The sequence below is a fragment of the Oncorhynchus mykiss genome, chromosome 10 (genome assembly GCF_013265735.2).
Source record: "Oncorhynchus mykiss isolate Arlee chromosome 10, USDA_OmykA_1.1, whole genome shotgun sequence".
Lineage (NCBI taxonomy): Eukaryota > Metazoa > Chordata > Actinopteri > Salmoniformes > Salmonidae > Oncorhynchus > Oncorhynchus mykiss.
In genome coordinates, this window is record NC_048574.1 from 81,458,746 (window position 1) to 81,478,391 (window position 19,646).

A 19,646-nucleotide genomic window follows, 5' to 3' on the forward strand; every position below is an offset into this window, starting at 1 on the left:
CGGGGAAAGAGAAACATGGGGTGGGAGAGAGGGAGACGGGGGGAGGGAGATGGGGAGAGAGAAACCGGGGTGGGAGGGAGGGAGATGGGAGATGGGGAGAGAGAAACCGGGGTGGGAGGGAGGGAGACCGGGGGGGGGGGGGGGGGGGAGAGACGGGGAAAGAGAAACATGGGGTGGGAGAGAGGGAGACGGGGGGAGGGAGATGGGGAGAGAGAAACCGGGGTGGGAGGGAGGGAGATGGGGGGAGAGAGGAGGGAGATGGGGAGAGAGAAACCGGGGTGGGAGAGAGGGAGATGGGAGGAGGGAGACGGGGAGAGAGAAACCGGGGTGGGAGGGAGGGAGATGGGGGGAGAGAGGAGGGAGATGGGGAGAGAGAAACCGGGGTGGGAGAGAGGGAGATGGGAGGAGGGAGATGGGGAGAGAGAAACCGGGGTGGGAGGGAGGGAGATGGGGGGAGAGAGGAGGGAGATGGGGAGAGAGAAACATGGGGTGGGAGAGAGGGAGACGGGGGGGAGAGAGGAGAGAGATGGGGAGAGAGAGAAACCGGGGTGGGAGAGGGAGACGGGGGGAGAGAGAGACGGGGAGAGAGAAAACCGGGGTGGGAGAGAGGGAGACGGGGGGAGAGAGAGACGGGGAGAGAGAAACCGGGGTGGGAGGGAGGGAGACGGGGGGAGAGAGAGACGGGGAGAGAGAAACCGGGGTGGGAGGGAGGGAGAGAGAGGGAGACGGGGGGAGAGAGAGACCGGGGGGAGAGAGACGGGGAGAGAGAAACCGGGGTGGGAGAGAGGGAGACGGGGGGAGAGAGGAGAGAGAGACCGAGTTGGGAGAGAGGGAGACGGGGAGAGGGAGATGGGGAGAGAGACCGGTGGGGTGGGGGGGAGACAAGGAGAAGGGGAAGGGAAAACAGAGGAAGGTGAAAGGCATGTTCTATGTAGATTGGGGGAAGAGAAAGGGAGGATTGGGGGAAGAGAAAGGGAGGATTGGGGGAAGAGAAAGGGAGGATTGGGGGAAGAGAAAGGGAGGATTGGGGGAAGAGAAAAGGAGGATTGGGTGGAAGGCATTCAGGCATCCTGTCAAATCAGTTGAGGAGAGGGTGGAAGGCTTTGGGGCATACTCAGGTGAATTGAGACAGAGGAGAGTTGGAGAGGAGACAACTGTCCTCAGACAGGTGAGAGAGAGGAGCGGAGACAGACGGGTGTGTGTTTATTTGTGAGTGTTGACCAGCTCCTCCAGTTTGGCCTGATTGGACCCTGAGAACTCCTCCACCTGGAACACAACAACCAATCAAATCAGTTATTCAACAAATCAACAAATAAATTAACCAATCAATGAATCAAATCAGTTATTCAACAAATCAACCAATCAACAAATAAATGAATCAATCACCTAACCAATCAATGAATCAAATCAGTTATTCAACAAATCAACCAATCAACAAATAAATGAATCAATCACCTAACCAATCAATGAATCAAATCAGTTATTCAAAAAATCAACCAATCAACCAATCAATGAATCAAATCACTTATTCAACAAATCAAACAACCAACAAATAAATGAATCAACCAATGAATCAACCAATGAATCAACCAATTGTATGTATAAGTAGAGTCAGCGATGCACGAAGTAAACAAACAATATGGGAATAATGGGGTCCGTTTCCACAACAAACGAAAAGATGTGAAGCGCCAGGAAACTTCTCTGCCGTTTCCTGTCCCGTAGCTCAACCTCATATCTCCGAGTCTCAGTTTCAATAGAGCTTCTTACAGCAGAATGTGTCACAACGTGGTTTAAGATTAGGAACTGCTGACTGTCTCTTTAAGACTACCAGCAGACTCCTCCTACCTTACTACCAGCAGACTCCTCCTACCTTCTAGTTAAAATGAGGAACTGTCTCTTTAAGACTACCGGTAGACTCCTCCTACCTTCTAGTTAAAATTAGGAACTGTCTCTTTAAGACTACCAGCAGACTCCTCCTACCTTCTAGTTAAAATTAGGAACTGTCTCTTTAAGACTACCAGCAGACTCCTCCTACCTTCTAGTTTAAATGAGGAACTGTCTCTTTAAGACTACCAGCAGACTCCTCCTACCTTCTAGTTAAAATGAGGATCTGTCTCTTTAAGACTACCAGCAGACTCCTCCTACCTTCTAGTTAAAATGAGGAACTGTCTCTTTAAGACTACCAGCAGACTCCTCCTACCTTCTAGTTAAAATGAGGAACTGTCTCTTTAAGACTACCGGCAGACTCCTCCTACCTTCTAGTTAAAATTAGGAACTGTCTCTTTAAGACTACCAGCAGACTCCTCCTACCTTCTAGTTAAAATGAGGAACTGTCTCTTTAAGACTACCGGCAGACTCCTCCTACCTTCTAGTTAAAATGAGGAACTTTCTCTTTAAGACTACCAGCAGACTCCTCCTACCTTCTAGTTAAAATGAGGAACTGTCTCTTTAAGACTACCAGCAGACTCCTCCTACCTTCTGGTTAAAATTAGGAACTGTCTCTTTAAGACTACCAGCAGACTCCTCCTACCTTCTAGTTAAAATTAGGAACTGTCTCTTTAAGACTACCAGCAGACTCCTCCTACCTTCTAGTTAAAATGAGGAACTGTCTCTTTAAGACTACCGGCAGACTCCTCCTACCTTCTAGTTAAAATGAGGAACTGTCTCTTTAAGACTACCAGCAGACTCCTCCTACCTTCTAGTTAAAATTAGGAACTGTCTCTTTAAGACTACCAGCAGACTCCTCCTACCTTCTAGTTAAAATGAGGAACTGTCTCTTTAAGACTACCAGCAGACTCCTCCTACCTTCTAGTTAAAATTAGGAACTGTCTCTTTAAGACTACCAGCAGACTCCTCCTACCTTCTAGTTTAAATGAGGAACTGTCTCTTTAAGACTACCAGCAGACTCCTCCTACCTTCTAGTTTAAATGAGGAACTGTCTCTTTAAGACTACCAGCAGACTCCTCCTACCTTCTTCTGGTTCTTGTAGAAGTGGAATGTTGGCATACACTTGATGTCACAGAAACTGGCCACATCCTGGAGAAAGGGAGGAGGGGGAGACGGAGGGGGAGGAGGGGGAGACAGAGAGGGAGGAGGGGGAGACAGAGAGGGAGGAGGGGGAGACAGAGAGGGAGGAGGGGGAGACAGAGAGGGAGGAGGGGGAGACAGAGAGGGAGGAGGGGGAGACAGAGGGAGGAGGGGGAGACAGAGGGAGGAGGGGGAGACAGAGAGGGAGGAGGGGGAGACAGAGACAAGGACAGAGAGGGAGGAGGGGGAGACAGAGAGGGAGGAGGGGGAGACAGAGGGAGGAGGGGGAGACAGAGAGGGAGGAGGGGGAGACAGAGACAAGGACAGAGAGGGAGGAGGGGGAGACAGAGACAAGGACAGAGAGGAAGGAGAGAGAGACAGAGAGGGAGGAGGGGGAGACAGAGAGGGAGGAGGGGGAGACAGAGGGAGGAGGGGGAGACAGAGGGAGGAGGGGGAGACAGAGGGAGGAGGGGGAGACAAGGACAGAGAGGGAGGAGAGAGAGAAACAGAATGAGAGAGAGGGACAGAGAGATAGAAGGAGAGTGAGGGAGGAGAGAGAAACAGAACGAGAGAGAGAGAGAGGCAGAGAGATAGAAGGAGAGCGAGGGAGGAGAGAGAAACAGAACGAGAGAGAGAGAGGGACAGAGAGATAGAAGGAGAGCGAGGGAGGAGAGAGAAACAGAACGAGAGAGAGAGAGGGACAGAGAGATAGAAGGAGAGCGAGGGAGAGATGAGAGAGAGAAAGGGAAGGGCCAGAGAACCAAGAGCAACAGAGAAAAAGAGAGAGAAAGGACAGAGACAAGTTAGTTACATCAGACCAGTGTTGCTGTAAAGGCTGTGATTAAGGGCAGATGGCTGATCCCAGATCTGTTAATACTGTTGCTGTATGGATAAAGGCTGTGATTAAGGGCAGATGGCTGATCCCAGATCTGTTAATACTGTTGCTGTATGGATAAAGGCTGTGATTAAGGGCAGATGGCTGATCCCAGATCTGTTAATACTGTTGCTGTATGGATAAAGGCTGTGATCATGGGCAGATGGCTGATCCCAGATCTGTTAATACTGTTGCTGTATGGATAAAGGCTGTGATCATGGGCAGATGGCTGATCCCAGATCTGTTAATACTGTTGCTGTATGGATAAAGGCTGTGATTAAGGGCAGATGGCTGATCCCAGATCTGTTAATACTGTTGCTGTATGGATAAAGGCTGTGATTAAGGGCAGATGGCTGATCCCAGATCTGTTAATACTGTTGCTGTATGGATAAAGGCTGTGATCATGGGCAGATGGCTGATCCCAGATCTGTTAATACTGTTGCTGTATGGATAAAGGCTGTGATCATGGGCAGATGGCTGATCCCAGATCTGTTAATACTGTTGCTGTATGGATAAAGGCTGTGATCATGGGCAGATGGCTGATCCCAGATCTGTTAATACTGTTGCTGTATGGATAAAGGCTGTGATCAGATGGCTGATCCCAGATCTGTTGCTCACCGGTGCGTCGTCCACGTCAACCTTCAGGAAGACCACACTCTGATAATTCTCAGACAGACCCTGGAGAGAGAGAGAGACAGAGACAGAGAGAGACAGAGAGACACAGAGAGAGATACAGAGAGACAGAGAGAGAGACAGAGATAGAGAGAGACAGAGAGACACAGAGACACAGAGAGAGAGACAGAGACAGAGAGAGAGAGACATAGACAGAGAGAGAGAGAGACAGAGAGACACAGAGAGAGAGACAGAGAGACACAGAGAGAGAGACAGAGAGACAGAGAGAGAGACAGAGACAGACAGAGAGAAAGAGACAGAGATAGAGAGAGAGAGACAGACAGAGAGACAGACAGAGAGAGAGACAGAGACAGACAGAGAGAAAGAGACAGAGATAGAGAGAGAGAGACAGACAGAGAGAGACAGAGACAGAGAGACAGAGAGAGACAGACACAGAGGATGAGGATCGAGAGAAGAGGGGAGGGGAGGAAGACCGGAGGACAGAGGATGAAGAGAAAAGAGGATTTAGAGAAGAAGAGGGAAATTAAGTCAGATAATTTTAACTCCACATCCCGTTCCTCCACATCCCATTTCAAAGCGGACCAACACTCCAACACCCAGTAGAAAGTGCAGTAAGTATCTCCTATTTAAATTCAAGGTGGATTAGGTCACCTTGAAGAAAGGAGCGATGCTCTGACAGGGGCCGCACCACGTGGCTGTGAAGTCCACCACCACCAGCTTATCTCCTGCCTCCTCCAGGGCCTTGTCGAAGCCCTCCTGGGAAACACACACACACACACACACACACACACACAGACACACACACAGACACACACACAGACACAGACACAGACACAGACACAGACACAGACACAGACAGACACAGACACAGACACAGACACAGACACAGACACACACACACACACACACACACACACAGACAGACACAATGTCAAAACACACCATAACTAGTATGGTACTTCAATACATTTATTGCCAACAGATCTCTGAAAGTGTGTCGGGGTGTGTTTGTGTAATCACTGTTATAGTGGGTCTACTGGCTCTGTTATAGAGGGTCTACTGGTTCTGTTATAGTGGGTCTACTGGTTCTGTTATAGAGGGTCTACTGGTTCTGTTCTAGCGGGTCTACTGGTTCTGTTATAGTGGGTCTACTGGTTCTGTTCTAGCGGGTCTACTGATTCTGTTATAGCGGGTCTGTTATAGTGGGTCTACTGGTTTTGTTATAGAGGGTCTACTGGTTCTGTTATAGAGGGTCTACTGGTTCTGTTATAGTGGGTCTACTGGTTCTGTTATAGTGGGTCTACTGGTTCTGTTCTAGAGGGTCTGCTGGTTCTGTTCTAGAGGGTCTGCTGGTTCTGTTATAGAGGGTCTACTGGTTCTGTTATAGAGGGTCTACTGGTTCTGTTATAGCGGGTCTACTGGTTCTGTTATAGAGGGTCTACTGGTTCTGTTATAGTGGGTCTACTGGTTCTGTTATAGAGGGTCTACTGGTTCTGTTATAGAGGGTCTACTGGTTCTGTTATAACGGGTCTACTGGTTCTGTTATAGAGGGTCTACTGGTTCTGTTATAGCGGGTCTGTCATAGAGGGTCCACTGGGTCTGTTATAGCGGGTCTACTGGTTCTGTTATAGCGGGTCTACTGGTTCTGTTATAGAGGGTCTATAGGTTCTGTTATAGCGGGTCTGTTATAGCGGATCTACTGGGTCTGTTATAGCGGGTCTACTGGGTCTGTTATAGCGGGTCTGTTATAGCAGGTCTACTGGGTCTATTATAGTAGGTCTACTGGTTCTGTTATAGAGGGTCTGTTATAGCGGGTCTACTGGTTCTGTTATAGCGGGTCTGTTATAGCGGGTCTGTTATAGAGGGTCTACTGGTTCTGTTATAGTGGGTCTACTGGGTCTGTTACAGCAGGTCTACTGGGTCTGTTATAGCAGGTCTACTGGGTCTGTTATAGAGGGTCTACTGGTTCTGTTATAGAGGTTCTGTTATAGCGGGTCTACAGGTTCTGTTATAGCGGATCTACAGGTTCTGTTATAGAGGGTCTACTGGTTCTGTTATAGAGGGTCTACTGGTTCTGTTATAGAGGGTCCACTGGTTCTGTTATAAAGGGTCCACTGGTTCTGTTATAACGGGTCTACAGGTTCTGTTATAGAGGGTCTGTTATAGCGGATCTACTGGGTCTGTTATAGCGGGTCTGTTATAGCAGGTCTACTGGGTCTATTATAGTAGGTCTACTGGTTCTGTTATAGAGGGTCTGTTATAGCGGGTCTACTGGTTCTGTTATAGCGGGTCTGTTATAGCGGGTCTGTTATAGCGGGTCTGTTATAGAGGGTCTACTGGTTCTGTTATAGTGGGTCTACTGCGTCTGTTATAGCGGGTCTACTGGTTCTGTTATAGCGGGTCTGTTATAGCGGGTCTGTTATAGAGGGTCTACTGGTTCTGTTATAGTGGGTCTACTGGTTCTGTTATAGAGGGTCTGTTATAGTGGGTCTACTGGTTCTGTTATAGCAGGTCTACTGGGTCTGTTATAGCAGGTCTACTGGGTCTGTTATAGAGGGTCTACTGGTTCTGTTGTAGAGGGTCTGTTATAGCGGGTCTACTGGTTCTGTTATAGCGGGTCTGTTATAGAGGGTCTACTGGTTCTGTTATAGAGGGTCTACTGGTTCTGTTATAGCAGGTCTTCTGGTTCTGTTATAGTGGGTCTACTGGTTCTGTTATAGAGGGTCTGTTATAGTGGGTCTACTGGTTCTGTTATAGTGGGTCTACTGGTTATGTTATAGAGGGTCTACTGGTTCTGTTATAGAGGGTCTGTTATAGTGGGTCTACTGGTTCTGTTATAGCGGGTCTACTGGTTCTGTTATAGAGGGTCTACTGGTTCTGTTATAGAGGGTCTACTGGTTCTGTTATAGAGGGTCTACTGGTTCTGTTATAGAGGGTCTGTTATAGAGGGTCTACTGGTTCTGTTATAGAGGGTCTGTTATAGAGGGTCTACTGGTTCTGTTATAGTGGGTCTACTGGTTCTGTTATAGAGGGTCTACTGGTTCTGTTATAAAGGGTCTGTTATAGAGGGTCTACTGGTTCTGTTATAGCGGGTCTGTTATAGAGGGTCTACTGGTTCTGTTATAGAGGGTCTACTGGTTCTGTTATAGTGGGTCTACTGGTTCTGTTATAGAGGGTCTACTGGTTCTGTTATAGAGGGTCTACTGGTTCTGTTATAGCGGGTCTACTGGTTCTGTTATAGCGGGTCTACTGGTTCTGTTATAGAGGGTCTGTTATAGCGGGTCTACTAGTTCTGTTATAGCGGGTCTGTTATAGAGGGTCTACTGGTTCTGTTATAGCGGGTCTACTGGTTCTGTTATAGAGGGTCTACTGGTTCTGTTATAGAGGGTCTACTGGTTCTGTTATAGCGGGTCTACTGGTTCTGTTATAGCGGGTCTACTGGTTCTGTTATAAAGGGTCTGTTATAGAGGGTCTACTGGTTCTGTTATAGCGGGTCTGTTATAGAGGGTCTACTGGTTCTGTTATAGCGGGTCTACTGGTTCTGTTATAGAGGGTCTACTGGTTCTGTCATAGTGGGTCTACTGGTTCTGTTATAGAGGGTCTACTGGTTCTGTTATAGTGGGTCTACTGGTTCTGTTATAGAGGGTCTACTGGTTCTGTTATAGAGGGTCTACTGGTTCTGTTATAGCGGGTCTACTGGTTCTGTTATAGCGGGTCTACTGGTTCTGTTATAGAGGGTCTGTTATAGCGGGTCTACTAGTTCTGTTATAGCGGGTCTGTTATAGAGGGTCTACTGGTTCTGTTATAGCGGGTCTACTGGTTCTGTTATAGAGGGTCTACTGGTTCTGTTATAGAGGGTCTACTGGTTCTGTTATAGCGGGTCTATTGGTTCTGTTATAGCGGGTCTACTGGTTCTGTTATAGCGGGTCTACTGGTTCTGTTATAGAGGGTCTGTTATAGCGGGTCTACTAGTTCTGTTATAGAGGGTCTACTGGTTCTGTTATAGCGGGTCTACTGGTTCTGTTATAGAGGGTCTACTGGTTCTGTTATAGCGGGTCTACTGGTTCTGTTATAGCGGGTCTACTGGTTCTGTTATAGCGGGTCTACTGGTTCTGTTATAGAGGGTCTGTTATAGCGGGTCTACTAGTTCTGTTATAGAGGGTCTACTGGTTATGTTATAGCGGGTCTGGAGCCTTTTAATCCAAGACAACTATTAGCTACTATAAGTACCACAGACACTAATACGAGCATCCATCCTGGTTCTTATACTAGGTAGAGTCAACATGTTAACAGTCATGTCTCTGGTTCTTATTCTAGGTAGAGTCAACATGTTAACAGTCATGTCCCTGGTTCTTATACTAGGTAGAGGAGAGAGTCAACACATTAACAGTCAGGTCCCTGGTTCTTATACTAGGTAGAGGAGAGAGTCAACATGTTAACAGCCATGTCCCTGGTTCTTATACTAGGTAGAGGAGAGAGTCAACACGTTAACAGTCCTGTCCCTGGTTCTTATACTAGGTAGAGGAGAGAGTCAACACATTAACAGTCATGTCTCTGGTTCTTATACTAGGTAGAGGAGAGAGTCAACACGTTAACAGTCATGTCCCTGGTTCTTATACTAGGTAGAGGAGAGAGTCAACATGTTAACAGTCATGTCTCTGGTTCTTATACTAGGTAGAGGAGAGAGTCAACACGTTAACAGTCATGTCTCTGGTTCTTATACTAGGTAGAGGAGAGAGTCAACATGTTAACAGTCATGTCCCTGGTTCTTATACTAGGTAGAGGAGAGAGTCAACACGTTAACAGTCATGTCTCTGGTTCTTATACTAGGTAGAGGAGAGAGTCAACACGTTAACAGTCATGTCTCTGGTTCTTATACTAGGTAGAGGAGAGAGTCAACATGTTAACAGTCCTGTCTCTGGTTCTTATACTAGGTAGAGTCAACACGTTAACAGTCATGTCTCTGGTTCTTATACTAGGTAGAGTCAACATGTTAACAGTCATGTCTCTGGTTCTTATACTAGGTAGAGGAGAGAGTCAACATGTTAACAGTCATGTCTCTAGTTCTTATACTAGGTAGAGTCAACATGTTAACAGTCATGTCTCTGGTTCTTATACTAGGTAGAGGAGAGAGTCAACACGTTAACAGTCATGTCTGTGGTTCTTATACTAGGTAGAGGAGAGAGTCAACACGTTAACAGTCATGTCTGTGGTTCTTATACTAGGTAGAGGAGAGAGTCAACATGTTAACAGTCATGTCCCTGGTTCTTATACTAGGTAGAGGAGAGAGTCAACATGTTAACAGTCATGTCTCTGGTTCTTATACTAGGTAGAGGAGAGAGTCAACACGTTAACAGTCATGTCCCTGGTTCTTATACTAGGTAGAGTCAACACGTTAACAGTCATGTCTCTGGTTCTTATACTAGGTAGAGGAGAGAGTCAACACGTTAACAGTCATGTCTCTGGTTCTTATACTAGGTAGAGGAGAGAGTCAACAAGTTAACAGTCATGTCCCTGGTTCTTATACTAGGTAGAGGAGAGAGTCAACACGTTAACAGTCATGTCTCTGGTTCTTATACTAGGTAGAGGAGAGAGTCAACATGTTAACAGTCATGTCTCTGGTTCTTATACTAGGTAGAGGAGAGAGTCAACATGTTAACAGTCATGTCTCTGGTTCTTATACTAGGTAGAGTCAACATGTTAACAGTCATGTCTCTGGTTCTTATACTAGGTAGAGGAGAGAGTCAACATGTTAACAGCCATGTCCCTGGTTCTTATACTAGGTAGAGGAGAGAGTCAACATGTTAACAGCCATGTCTCTGGTTCTTATACTAGGTAGAGGAGAGAGTCAACATGTTAACAGTCATGTCTCTGGTTCTTATACTAGGTAGAGGAGAGAGTCAACATGTTAACAGTCATGTCTCTGGTTGTTATACTAGGTAGAGGAGAGAGTCAACATGTTAACAGTCATGTCCCTGGTTCTTATACTAGGTAGAGGAGAGAGTCAACACGTTAACAGTCCTGTCCCTGGTTCTTATACTAGGTAGAGGAGAGAGTCAACAAGTTAACAGTCATGTCTCTGGTTCTTATACTAGGTAGAGGAGAGAGTCAACACGTTAACAGTCATGTCTGTGGTTCTTATACTAGGTAGAGGAGAGAGTCAACATGTTAACAGTCCTGTCCCTGGTTCTTATACTAGGTAGAGGAGAGAGTCAACATGTTAACAGTCATGTCTCTGGTTCTTATACTAGGTAGAGGAGAGAGTCAACACGTTAACAGTCATGTCCCTGGTTCTTATACTAGGTAGAGGAGAGAGTCAACATGTTAACAGTCATGTCTCTGGTTCTTATTCTAGGTAGAGGAGAGAGTCAACATGTTAACAGTCATGTCTCTGGTTCTTATACTAGGTAGAGGAGAGAGTCAACATGTTAACAGTCCTGTCTCCGGTTCTTATACTAGGTAGAGTCAACATGTTAACAGTCATGTCTCTGGTTCTTATACTAGGTAGAGTCAACATGTTAACAGTCATGTCCCTGGTTCTTATACTAGGTAGAGGAGAGAGTCAACACGTTAACAGCCATGTCTCTGGTTCTTATACTAGGTAGAGGAGAGAGTCAACACGTTAACAGTCATGTCCCTGGTTCTTATACTAGGTAGAGTCAACATGTTAACAGTCATGTCTCTGGTTCTTATACTAGGTAGAGGAGAGAGTCAACATGTTAACAGTCAGGTCCCTGGTTCTTATACTAGGTAGAGGAGAGAGTCAACACGTTAACAGTCATGTCTCTGGTTCTTATACTAGGTAGAGGAGAGAGTCAACACGTTAACAGTCCTGTCTCTAGTTCTTATACTAGGTAGAGGAATTTTATTTTATTTAAACCTTTATTTAAACTAGGCAAGTCAGTTAAGAACAAATTCTTATTTACAATGACGCCCCCCCCCCTGTGCCAAACCAGGACGACGCTGGGCCAATTGCGCGCCACCCTAGGGGACACCCAATCACAGCCGTGATGTGATGTGATGCGGCCTGGATGTGTGATATTAAAGACCAATGTGAAGGGAGGCAGAGTGACAGAAACCAACAGATTGATCGGTAGGAACGAAGGTCACGAGGAAGTGAAAGCCTGTCAGTGATGCTGAAGGGGTTTTTGCCTCAACAGAAAGGATTCCTTAGCTTTCAAATGTTCAAGAGAATTTTTCCCATAACACACTGCAGCGTTTTAAATGCTAAAGAATGGGACTTGTAGCTGCTCAGTGGAAAGGAAATGACAAGACGTGCCAAGTGTGGAGGAACACGTGGTTACAGTGAATGAGGAAGCATGGGAAGGTTAAGTGCTGTAATTGTGGGGGAAGAACACAATGCAGTATTTGGTGGATGCCAGGTACAGAGAGAGGCTTGAGAGGCTCAGAGGGACTCAGAGAGGCTAGAGGGACTCAGAGAGGCTAGAGGGACTCAGAGAGGATAGAGGGACTCAGAGAGGATAGAGAGGATAGAGGGACTCAGAGAGGATAGAGGGACTCAGAGAGGATAGAGAGGCTCAGAGAGGATAGAGAGGCTCAGAGATGATAGAGAGGCTCAGATATATATAATCATGAATTACGGTGGCGCAGAGGTCTAAGGCTCTGCATCTCAGTGCTAGAGGCGTCACTACAGAGCCTGGTACGATTCCAGAGTAGAGCAGAAGTTGTAAGAGTGTATAGCATTGGGGAAAGTAGTAGTATGTGTTAATTGTAAGGGTGCCCATGGAGCTGGGGATCAGAAACGTCCCGTGTGAGAGAGAGACAGGTTGAGGTTTCCAGGATCAGAGACGTCCTGTGTGAGAGAGAGACAGGTTGAGGTTTCCAGGGTCAGAGTAGAGCAGGAGTTGTCATATGTTGAGGCAGTGAAGAAAGTAGAAGAAGATGGGTCAAGAGGGAGATGATCCTGAGAGGAGTGGTGTGAGAAGTAGATTTGTACCAGTACAGAGGGAGGGATCCTGAGAGGAGTGGTGTGAGAAGTAGATTTGTACCAGAACAGAGGGAGGGATACTGAGAGGAGTGGTGTGAGAAGTAGATTTGTACCAGAACAGAGGGAGGGATACTGAGAGGAGTGGTGTGAGAAGTAGATTTGTACCAGTACAGAGGGAGGGATACTGAGAGGAGTGGTGTGAGAAGTAGATTTGTACCAGTACAGAGGGAGATGATCCTGAGAGGAGGGGTGTAGTAGATTTGTACCAGAACAGAGGGATAAACCAACAAGTGATATATATATATATTATATATGTATATATGTTTCAGTAAGATTGGACTTTTATCATTTATACTTATTTTCCACCATAATTTGCAAATAAATTCATTAAAAATCCTACAATGTGATTTTCTGGATTTTTTTTTCTCATTTTGTCGGTCATAGTTGAAGTGTACCTATGATGAAAATTACAGGCCTCTCTCATCTTTTTACGTGGGAGAACTTGCACAATTGGTGGCTGACTAAATACTTTTTTGCCCCACTGTATATATATAGCTATAAATAGATGGATAGATATTTATAGCTCTATCTATCTATATATATATAGCTATCAACTGTACTGCAGGGAGGGATCGTAAGTCACAGAGAATAGAGGTTCTGGTGGCAGCTGCAGAGAGGTACTGAGATTTGACGTCAGGGTGTGTTGAGCGGTGGTGGTGTCCTGTCTTTTCAGGCTGTTGGCCTGAGGTACGACTAGATGGTTATAATTAGTGGAGTAGGGTGGGGGGGTTTAGTGTAGGGTTAGATGGTAGGGTATTTAAATAGTGGAGTAGGGTGGGGGGGTTTAGTGTAGGGTTAGATGGTAGATGGTAGGGTATTTAAATAGTGGAGTAGGGTGGGGGGTTTAGTGTAGGGTTAGATGGTAGATGGTAGGGTATTTAAATAGTGGAGTAGGGTGGGGGGTTTAGTGTAGGGTTAGATGGTAGGGTATTTAAATAGTGGAGTAGGGTGGGGGGTTTAGTGTAGGGTTAGATGGTAGGGTATTTAAATAGTGGAGTAGGGTGGGGGGTTTAGTGTAGGGTTAGATGGTAGGGTATTTAAATAGTGGAGTAGGGTGGGGGGGTTTAGTGTAGGGTTAGATGGTAGATGGTAGGGTATTTAAATAGTGGAGTAGGGTGGGGGGGTTTAGTGTAGGGTTAGATGGTAGATGGTAGGGTATTTAAATAGTGGAGTAGGGTGGGGGGGATTAGTGTAGGGGTAGATGGTAGGGTATTTAAATAGTGGAGTAGGGTGGGGGGTTTAGTGTAGGGTTAGATGGTAGATGGTAGGGTATTTAAATAGTGGAGTAGGGTGGGGGGTTTAGTGTAGGGTTAGATGGTAGGGTATTTAAATAGTGGAGTAGGGTGGGGGGTTTAGTGTAGGGTTAGATGGTAGATGGTAGGGTATTTAAATAGTGGAGTAGGGTGGGGGGTTTAGTGTAGGGTTAGATGGTAGATGGTAGGGTATTTAAATAGTGGAGTAGGGTGGGGGGTTTAGTGTAGGGTTAGATGGTAGATGGTAGGGTATTTAAATAGTGGAGTAGGGTGGGGGGGTTTAGTGTAGGGTTAGATGGTAGATGGTAGGGTATTTAAATAGTGGAGTAGGGTGGGGGGGTTTAGTGTAGGGTTAGATGGTAGATGGTAGGGTATATAAATAGTGGAGTAGGGTGAGGGGGTTTAGTGTAGGGTTAGATGGTAGATGGTAGGGTATTTAAATAGTGGAGTAGGGTGGGGGGGTTTAGTGAGTGTAGAGTTAGATGGTAGGGTATTTAAATAGTGGAGTAGGGTGGGGGGTTTAGTGTAGGGTTAGATGGTAGATGGTAGGGTATTTAAATAGTGGAGTAGGGTGGGGGGTTTAGTGTAGGGTTAGATGGTAGATGGTAGGGTATTTAAATAGTGGAGTAGGGTGGGGGGTTTAGTGTAGGGTTAGATGGTAGATGGTAGGGTATTTAAATAGTGGAGTAGGGTGGGGGGGTTTAGTGTAGGGTTAGATGGTAGATGGTAGGGTATTTAAATAGTGGAGTAGGGTGGGGGGGTTTAGTGTAGGGGTAGATGGTAGGGTATTTAAATAGTGGAGTAGGGTGGGGGGGATTAGTGAGTGTAGAGTTAGATGGTAGGGTATTTAAATAGTGGAGTAGGGTGGGGGGGTTTAGTGTAGGGTTAGATGGTAGATGGTAGGGTATTTAAATAGTGGAGTAGGGTGGGGGGGTTTAGTGAGTGTAGAGTTAGATGGTAGGGTATTTAAATAGTGGAGTAGGGTGGGGGGTTTAGTGTAGGGTTAGATGGTAGATGGTAGGGTATTTAAATAGTGGAGTAGGGTGGGGGGGTTTAGTGTAGGGTTAGATGGTAGATGGTAGGGTATTTAAATAGTGGAGTAGGGTGGGGGGGTTTAGTGTAGAGTTAGATGGTAGGGTATTTAAATAGTGGAGTAGGGTGGGGGGTTTAGTGTAGGGTTAGATGGTAGATGGTAGGGTATTTAAATAGTGGAGTAGGGTGGGGGGGTTTAGTGTAGGGTTAGATGGTAGATGGTAGGGTATTTAAATAGTGGAGTAGGGTGGGGGGTTTAGTGTAGGGTTAGATGGTAGATGGTAGGGTATTTAAATAGTGGAGTAGGGTGGGGGGGTTTAGTGTAGGGTTAGATGGTAGGGTATTTAAATAGTGGAGTAGGGTGGGGGGTTTAGTGTAGGGTTAGATGGTAGATGGTAGGGTATTTAAATAGTGGAGTAGGGTGGGGGGTTTAGTGTAGGGTTATATGGTAGATGATAGGGTATTTAAATAGTGGAGTAGGGTGGGGGGTTTAGTGTAGGGTTAGATGGTAGATGGTAGGGTATTTAAATAGTGGAGTAGGGTGGGGGGTTTAGTGTAGGGTTAGATGGTAGATGGTAGGGTATTTAAATAGTGGAGTAGGGTGGGGGGGTTTAGTGTAGGGTTAGATGGTAGATGGTAGGGTATTTAAATAGTGGAGTAGGGTGGGGGGTTTAGTGTAGGGTTAGATGGTAGATGGTAGGGTATTTAAATAGTGGAGTAGGGTGGGGGGTTTAGTGTAGGGTTAGATGGTAGATGGTAGGGTATTTAAATAGTGGAGTAGGGTGGGGGGTTTAGTGTAGGGTTAGATGGTAGGGTATTTAAATAGTGGAGTAGGGTGGGGGGGTTTAGTGTAGGGTTAGATGGTAGATGGTAGGGTATTTAAATAGTGGAGTAGGGTGGGGGGGTTTAGTGTAGGGTTAGATGGTAGATGGTAGGGTATATAAATAGTGGAGTAGGGTGGGGGGTTTAGTGTAGGGTTAGATGGTAGGGTATTTAAATAGTGGAGTAGGGTGGGGGGGTTTAGTGTAGGGTTAGATGGTAGATGGTAGGGTATTTAAATAGTGGAGTAGGGTGGGGGGGTTTAGTGTAGGGTTAGATGGTAGATGGTAGGGTATTTAAATAGTGGAGTAGGGTGGGGGGGTTTAGTGTAGGGTTAGATGGTAGATGGTAGGGTATTTAAATAGTGGAGTAGGGTGGGGGGTTTAGTGTAGGGTTAGATGGTAGATGGTAGGGTATTTAAATAGTGGAGTAGGGTGGGGGGTTTAGTGTAGGGTTAGATGGTAGGGTATTTAAATAGTGGAGTAGGGTGGGGGGGTTTAGTGTAGGGTTAGATGGTAGATGGTAGGGTATTTAAATAGTGGAGTAGGGTGGGGGGTTTAGTGTAGGGTTAGATGGTAGATGGTAGGGTATTTAAATAGTGGAGTAGGGTGGGGGGGTTTAGTGTAGGGTTAGATGGTAGGGTATTTAAATAGTGGAGTAGGGTGGGGGGTTTAGTGTAGGGTTAGATGGTAGGGTATTTAAATAGTGGAGTAGGGTGGGGGGTTTAGTGTAGGGTTAGATGGTAGATGGTAGGGTATTTAAATAGTGGAGTAGGGTGGGGGGGTTTAGTGTAGGGTTAGATGGTAGATGGTAGGGTATTTAAATAGTGGAGTAGGGTGGGGGGGTTTAGTGTAGGGTTAGATGGTAGATGGTAGGGTATTTAAATAGTGGAGTAGGGTGGGGGGGTTTAGTGTAGGGTTAGATGGTAGATGGTAGGGTATTTAAATAGTGGAGTAGGGTGGGGGGGTTTAGTGTAGGGTTAGATGGTAGATGGTAGGGTATTTAAATAGTGGAGTAGGGTGGGGGGTTTAGTGTAGGGTTAGATGGTAGATGGTAGGGTATTTAAATAGTGGAGTAGGGTGGGGGGTTTAGTGTAGGGTTAGATGGTAGATGGTAGGGTATTTAAATAGTGGAGTAGGGTGGGGGGTTTAGTGTAGGGTTAGATGGTAGGGTATTTAAATAGTGGAGTAGGGTGGGGGGGTTTAGTGTAGGGTTAGATGGTAGATGGTAGGGTATTTAAATAGTGGAGTAGGGTGGGGGGTTTAGTGTAGGGTTAGATGGTAGATGGTAGGGTATTTAAATAGTGGAGTAGGGTGGGGGGGTTTAGTGTAGGGTTAGATGGTAGGGTATTTAAATAGTGGAGTAGGGTGGGGGGTTTAGTGTAGGGTTAGATGGTAGGGTATTTAAATAGTGGAGTAGGGTGGGGGGTTTAGTGTAGGGTTAGATGGTAGATGGTAGGGTATTTAAATAGTGGAGTAGGGTGGGGGGGTTTAGTGTAGGGTTAGATGGTAGATGGTAGGGTATTTAAATAGTGGAGTAGGGTGGGGGGGTTTAGTGTAGGGTTAGATGGTAGATGGTAGGGTATTTAAATAGTGGAGTAGGGTGGGGGGGTTTAGTGTAGGGTTAGATGGTAGATGGTAGGGTATTTAAATAGTGGAGTAGGGTGGGGGGGTTTAGTGTAGGGTTAGATGGTAGATGGTAGGGTATTTAAATAGTGGAGTAGGGTGGGGGGTTTAGTGTAGGGTTAGATGGTAGATGGTAGGGTATTTAAATAGTGGAGTAGGGTGGGGGGGTTTAGTGTAGGGTTAGATGGTAGGGTATATAAATAGTGGGGTTTAATGAGTGAAGGGTGAGATTTATAAGGGAGGTATACCGTATATACCTTATATAGCAGTCGAGTAGGTGGCTGTAACAAAACATTTATTGGATACCAAACGCGACCTTAAACCTCATCGGAGAAGAAGAAGGTCGGGACATAGTATATAATGAATGAGCAGGCCGAAAGACGGGGCGAAATGTCAGATCGGATAAATCTTTACTTTAGTTCCGTCTTTTGACGATAGGGTCAGCTGGCTAAAACACTCATCCTTGGCACATGATTCTTGATCTGCGGTGGCCCACAATTTGAGCCACGTGTGACGGGGCATAATTACCTCTTGCTAGCAGGGTTAGAGAGTTAGATAACGTTATCTGTCTAATGTACCGAGTGACAATAAGATGGAGACATATGCTAAACCGTGTAGCTAGCTGGCTTTGCATAAGCAGTGCCCGACAAAAAAAAAACACTACACATTGCAGCTAAAAAATGGCTAACGAGCATGTTAGCCACCTCTGGCTCAACGTTTGACTTGCTGTAGTGCAACTATAGTTAAAAAACATTTCGCTAAATCGCACCAACCATGCATTGTATATAATTAGCAGTTGTTGCCTCAACGATTAAACATTTTTACAACCTCCCGGCGTGTAATATAGTATAGACTAGTTAGGGCTCAATGCACCATGTGAAATACTGTGCACTATTCACGTGTAATATAGTATAGACTAGCTAGGGTTCAAAGCACCATGTGAAATACTGTGCACTATTCCTGTTTAATATAGTATAGACTAGCTAGGGTTCAAAGCACCATGTGAATTACTGTGCACTATTCCCGTTCAAGGCCCACGCGCGTCTGCATAAAACCGGAGAAAGACGACTCGTGAATATGTCATATCAGCCATGTCGTTCTAGCTATCTGTTCTTATACAAATAAAAAAATATATTTAAAAAATTGTTAGCTGTATACATGTATACAAAAGCGATGTATTAAATAATTATCGTGTTTTTTAATAGTTTCGATTAGAGTTGTAATTCTATTTTATTTTATTAAAATGGTGAGATCTAAACATGGCGAATGTGCTTCAGGTGAATCCACTGCTGATTCTGTCAGGACCAATAACGTTAACCAGTTATCTCAACACCAAAAAAATTGAAATACATTTTAATTCAAATGTAAAATTTGTGCATCTGTCAAGTCGCTAACTAAAGTAACTAGCGAACGTTAACTAGTTTTTTTTAATTGAAAACCAAAACATGGTAAAACGATCACGCGGGAGGTTTGCAACAACGTGCCTGTCTATCCTGACCATTTTCAACAAGTCTTGATTCTCGCCTAATATAACTAGTTACAGTACACTTTAGCTAAAAAGCTATATGGGCTAATACCCCCTTCCGGAAACGGCATCTCACCTTATCTTCGATTATAATGATCATGTTGATAGTTTTTAGAGACGGTGACAGTCCTTCGTACCGGTATATTTCCTCCCTGGTTGTCTGTTTCGAGTAGCGGCACTGTGGACCACGCAGACTGAACGGGACAGCTCGTTATGCAGGGGCGGGTTATGTAAATGTAATTTCAGAACAATCCTGCCCCCCTCTCCACGCTATTTTGTTTCCGCCACATTCACGGTGTGTTGTCGAAAACAGACTGTTGTATTAATTCTCGACAATAACCGTCTCTCCGTTAAATCAGCCTACGACCGAAAGGTTACACCTGCCCTTCAGAAACACGCAGTAATGTTAGAAGTTAGAAGTCAAGTAAACCCCCTGGACAGGACGCTAGTTTATCACCGTGTTCCATCCATTAGTTCATCAAGACAGTGGTATACTGACAGCCCCATGTAGTGTTCCATTCTAGTTCATCAAGACAGTGGTATACTGACAGCCCCATGTAGTGTTCCATCCATTAGTTCATCAAGACAGTGGTATACTGACAGCCCCATGTAGTGTTCCATCCATTAGTTCATCAAGACAGTGGTATACTGACAGCCCCATGTAGTGTTCCATTCTAGTTCATCAAGACAGTGGTATACTGACAGCCCCATGTAGTGTTCCATTCTAGTTCATCAAGACAGTGGTATACTGACAGCCCCATGTAGTGTTCCATTCTAGTTCATCAAGACAGTGGTATACTGACAGCCCCATGTAGTGTTCCATTCTAGTTCATCAAGACAGTGGTGTACT

At 45.6% G+C, this 19,646-nt stretch overlaps 1 protein-coding gene across 1 annotated transcript; it reads right to left on the bottom strand.

Annotated features, from left to right (window-relative positions):
* Window positions 1–1,202: 1,202 nt before the first annotated feature.
* LOC110512820 (thioredoxin-like) lies at window positions 1,203–19,024 on the bottom strand. The gene is made up of 5 exons (XM_036934186.1): window positions 18,873–19,024; window positions 5,186–5,290; window positions 4,520–4,579; window positions 2,971–3,036; window positions 1,203–1,266 (listed from the first exon to the last, which is right to left on the bottom strand). The coding sequence occupies exons 1-5, from the start codon at window positions 18,894–18,896 to the stop codon at window positions 1,204–1,206; spliced, it is 318 nt and encodes a 105-aa protein (XP_036790081.1). The 5' UTR covers window positions 18,897–19,024; the 3' UTR covers window position 1,203.
* Window positions 19,025–19,646: the final 622 nt, after the last annotated feature.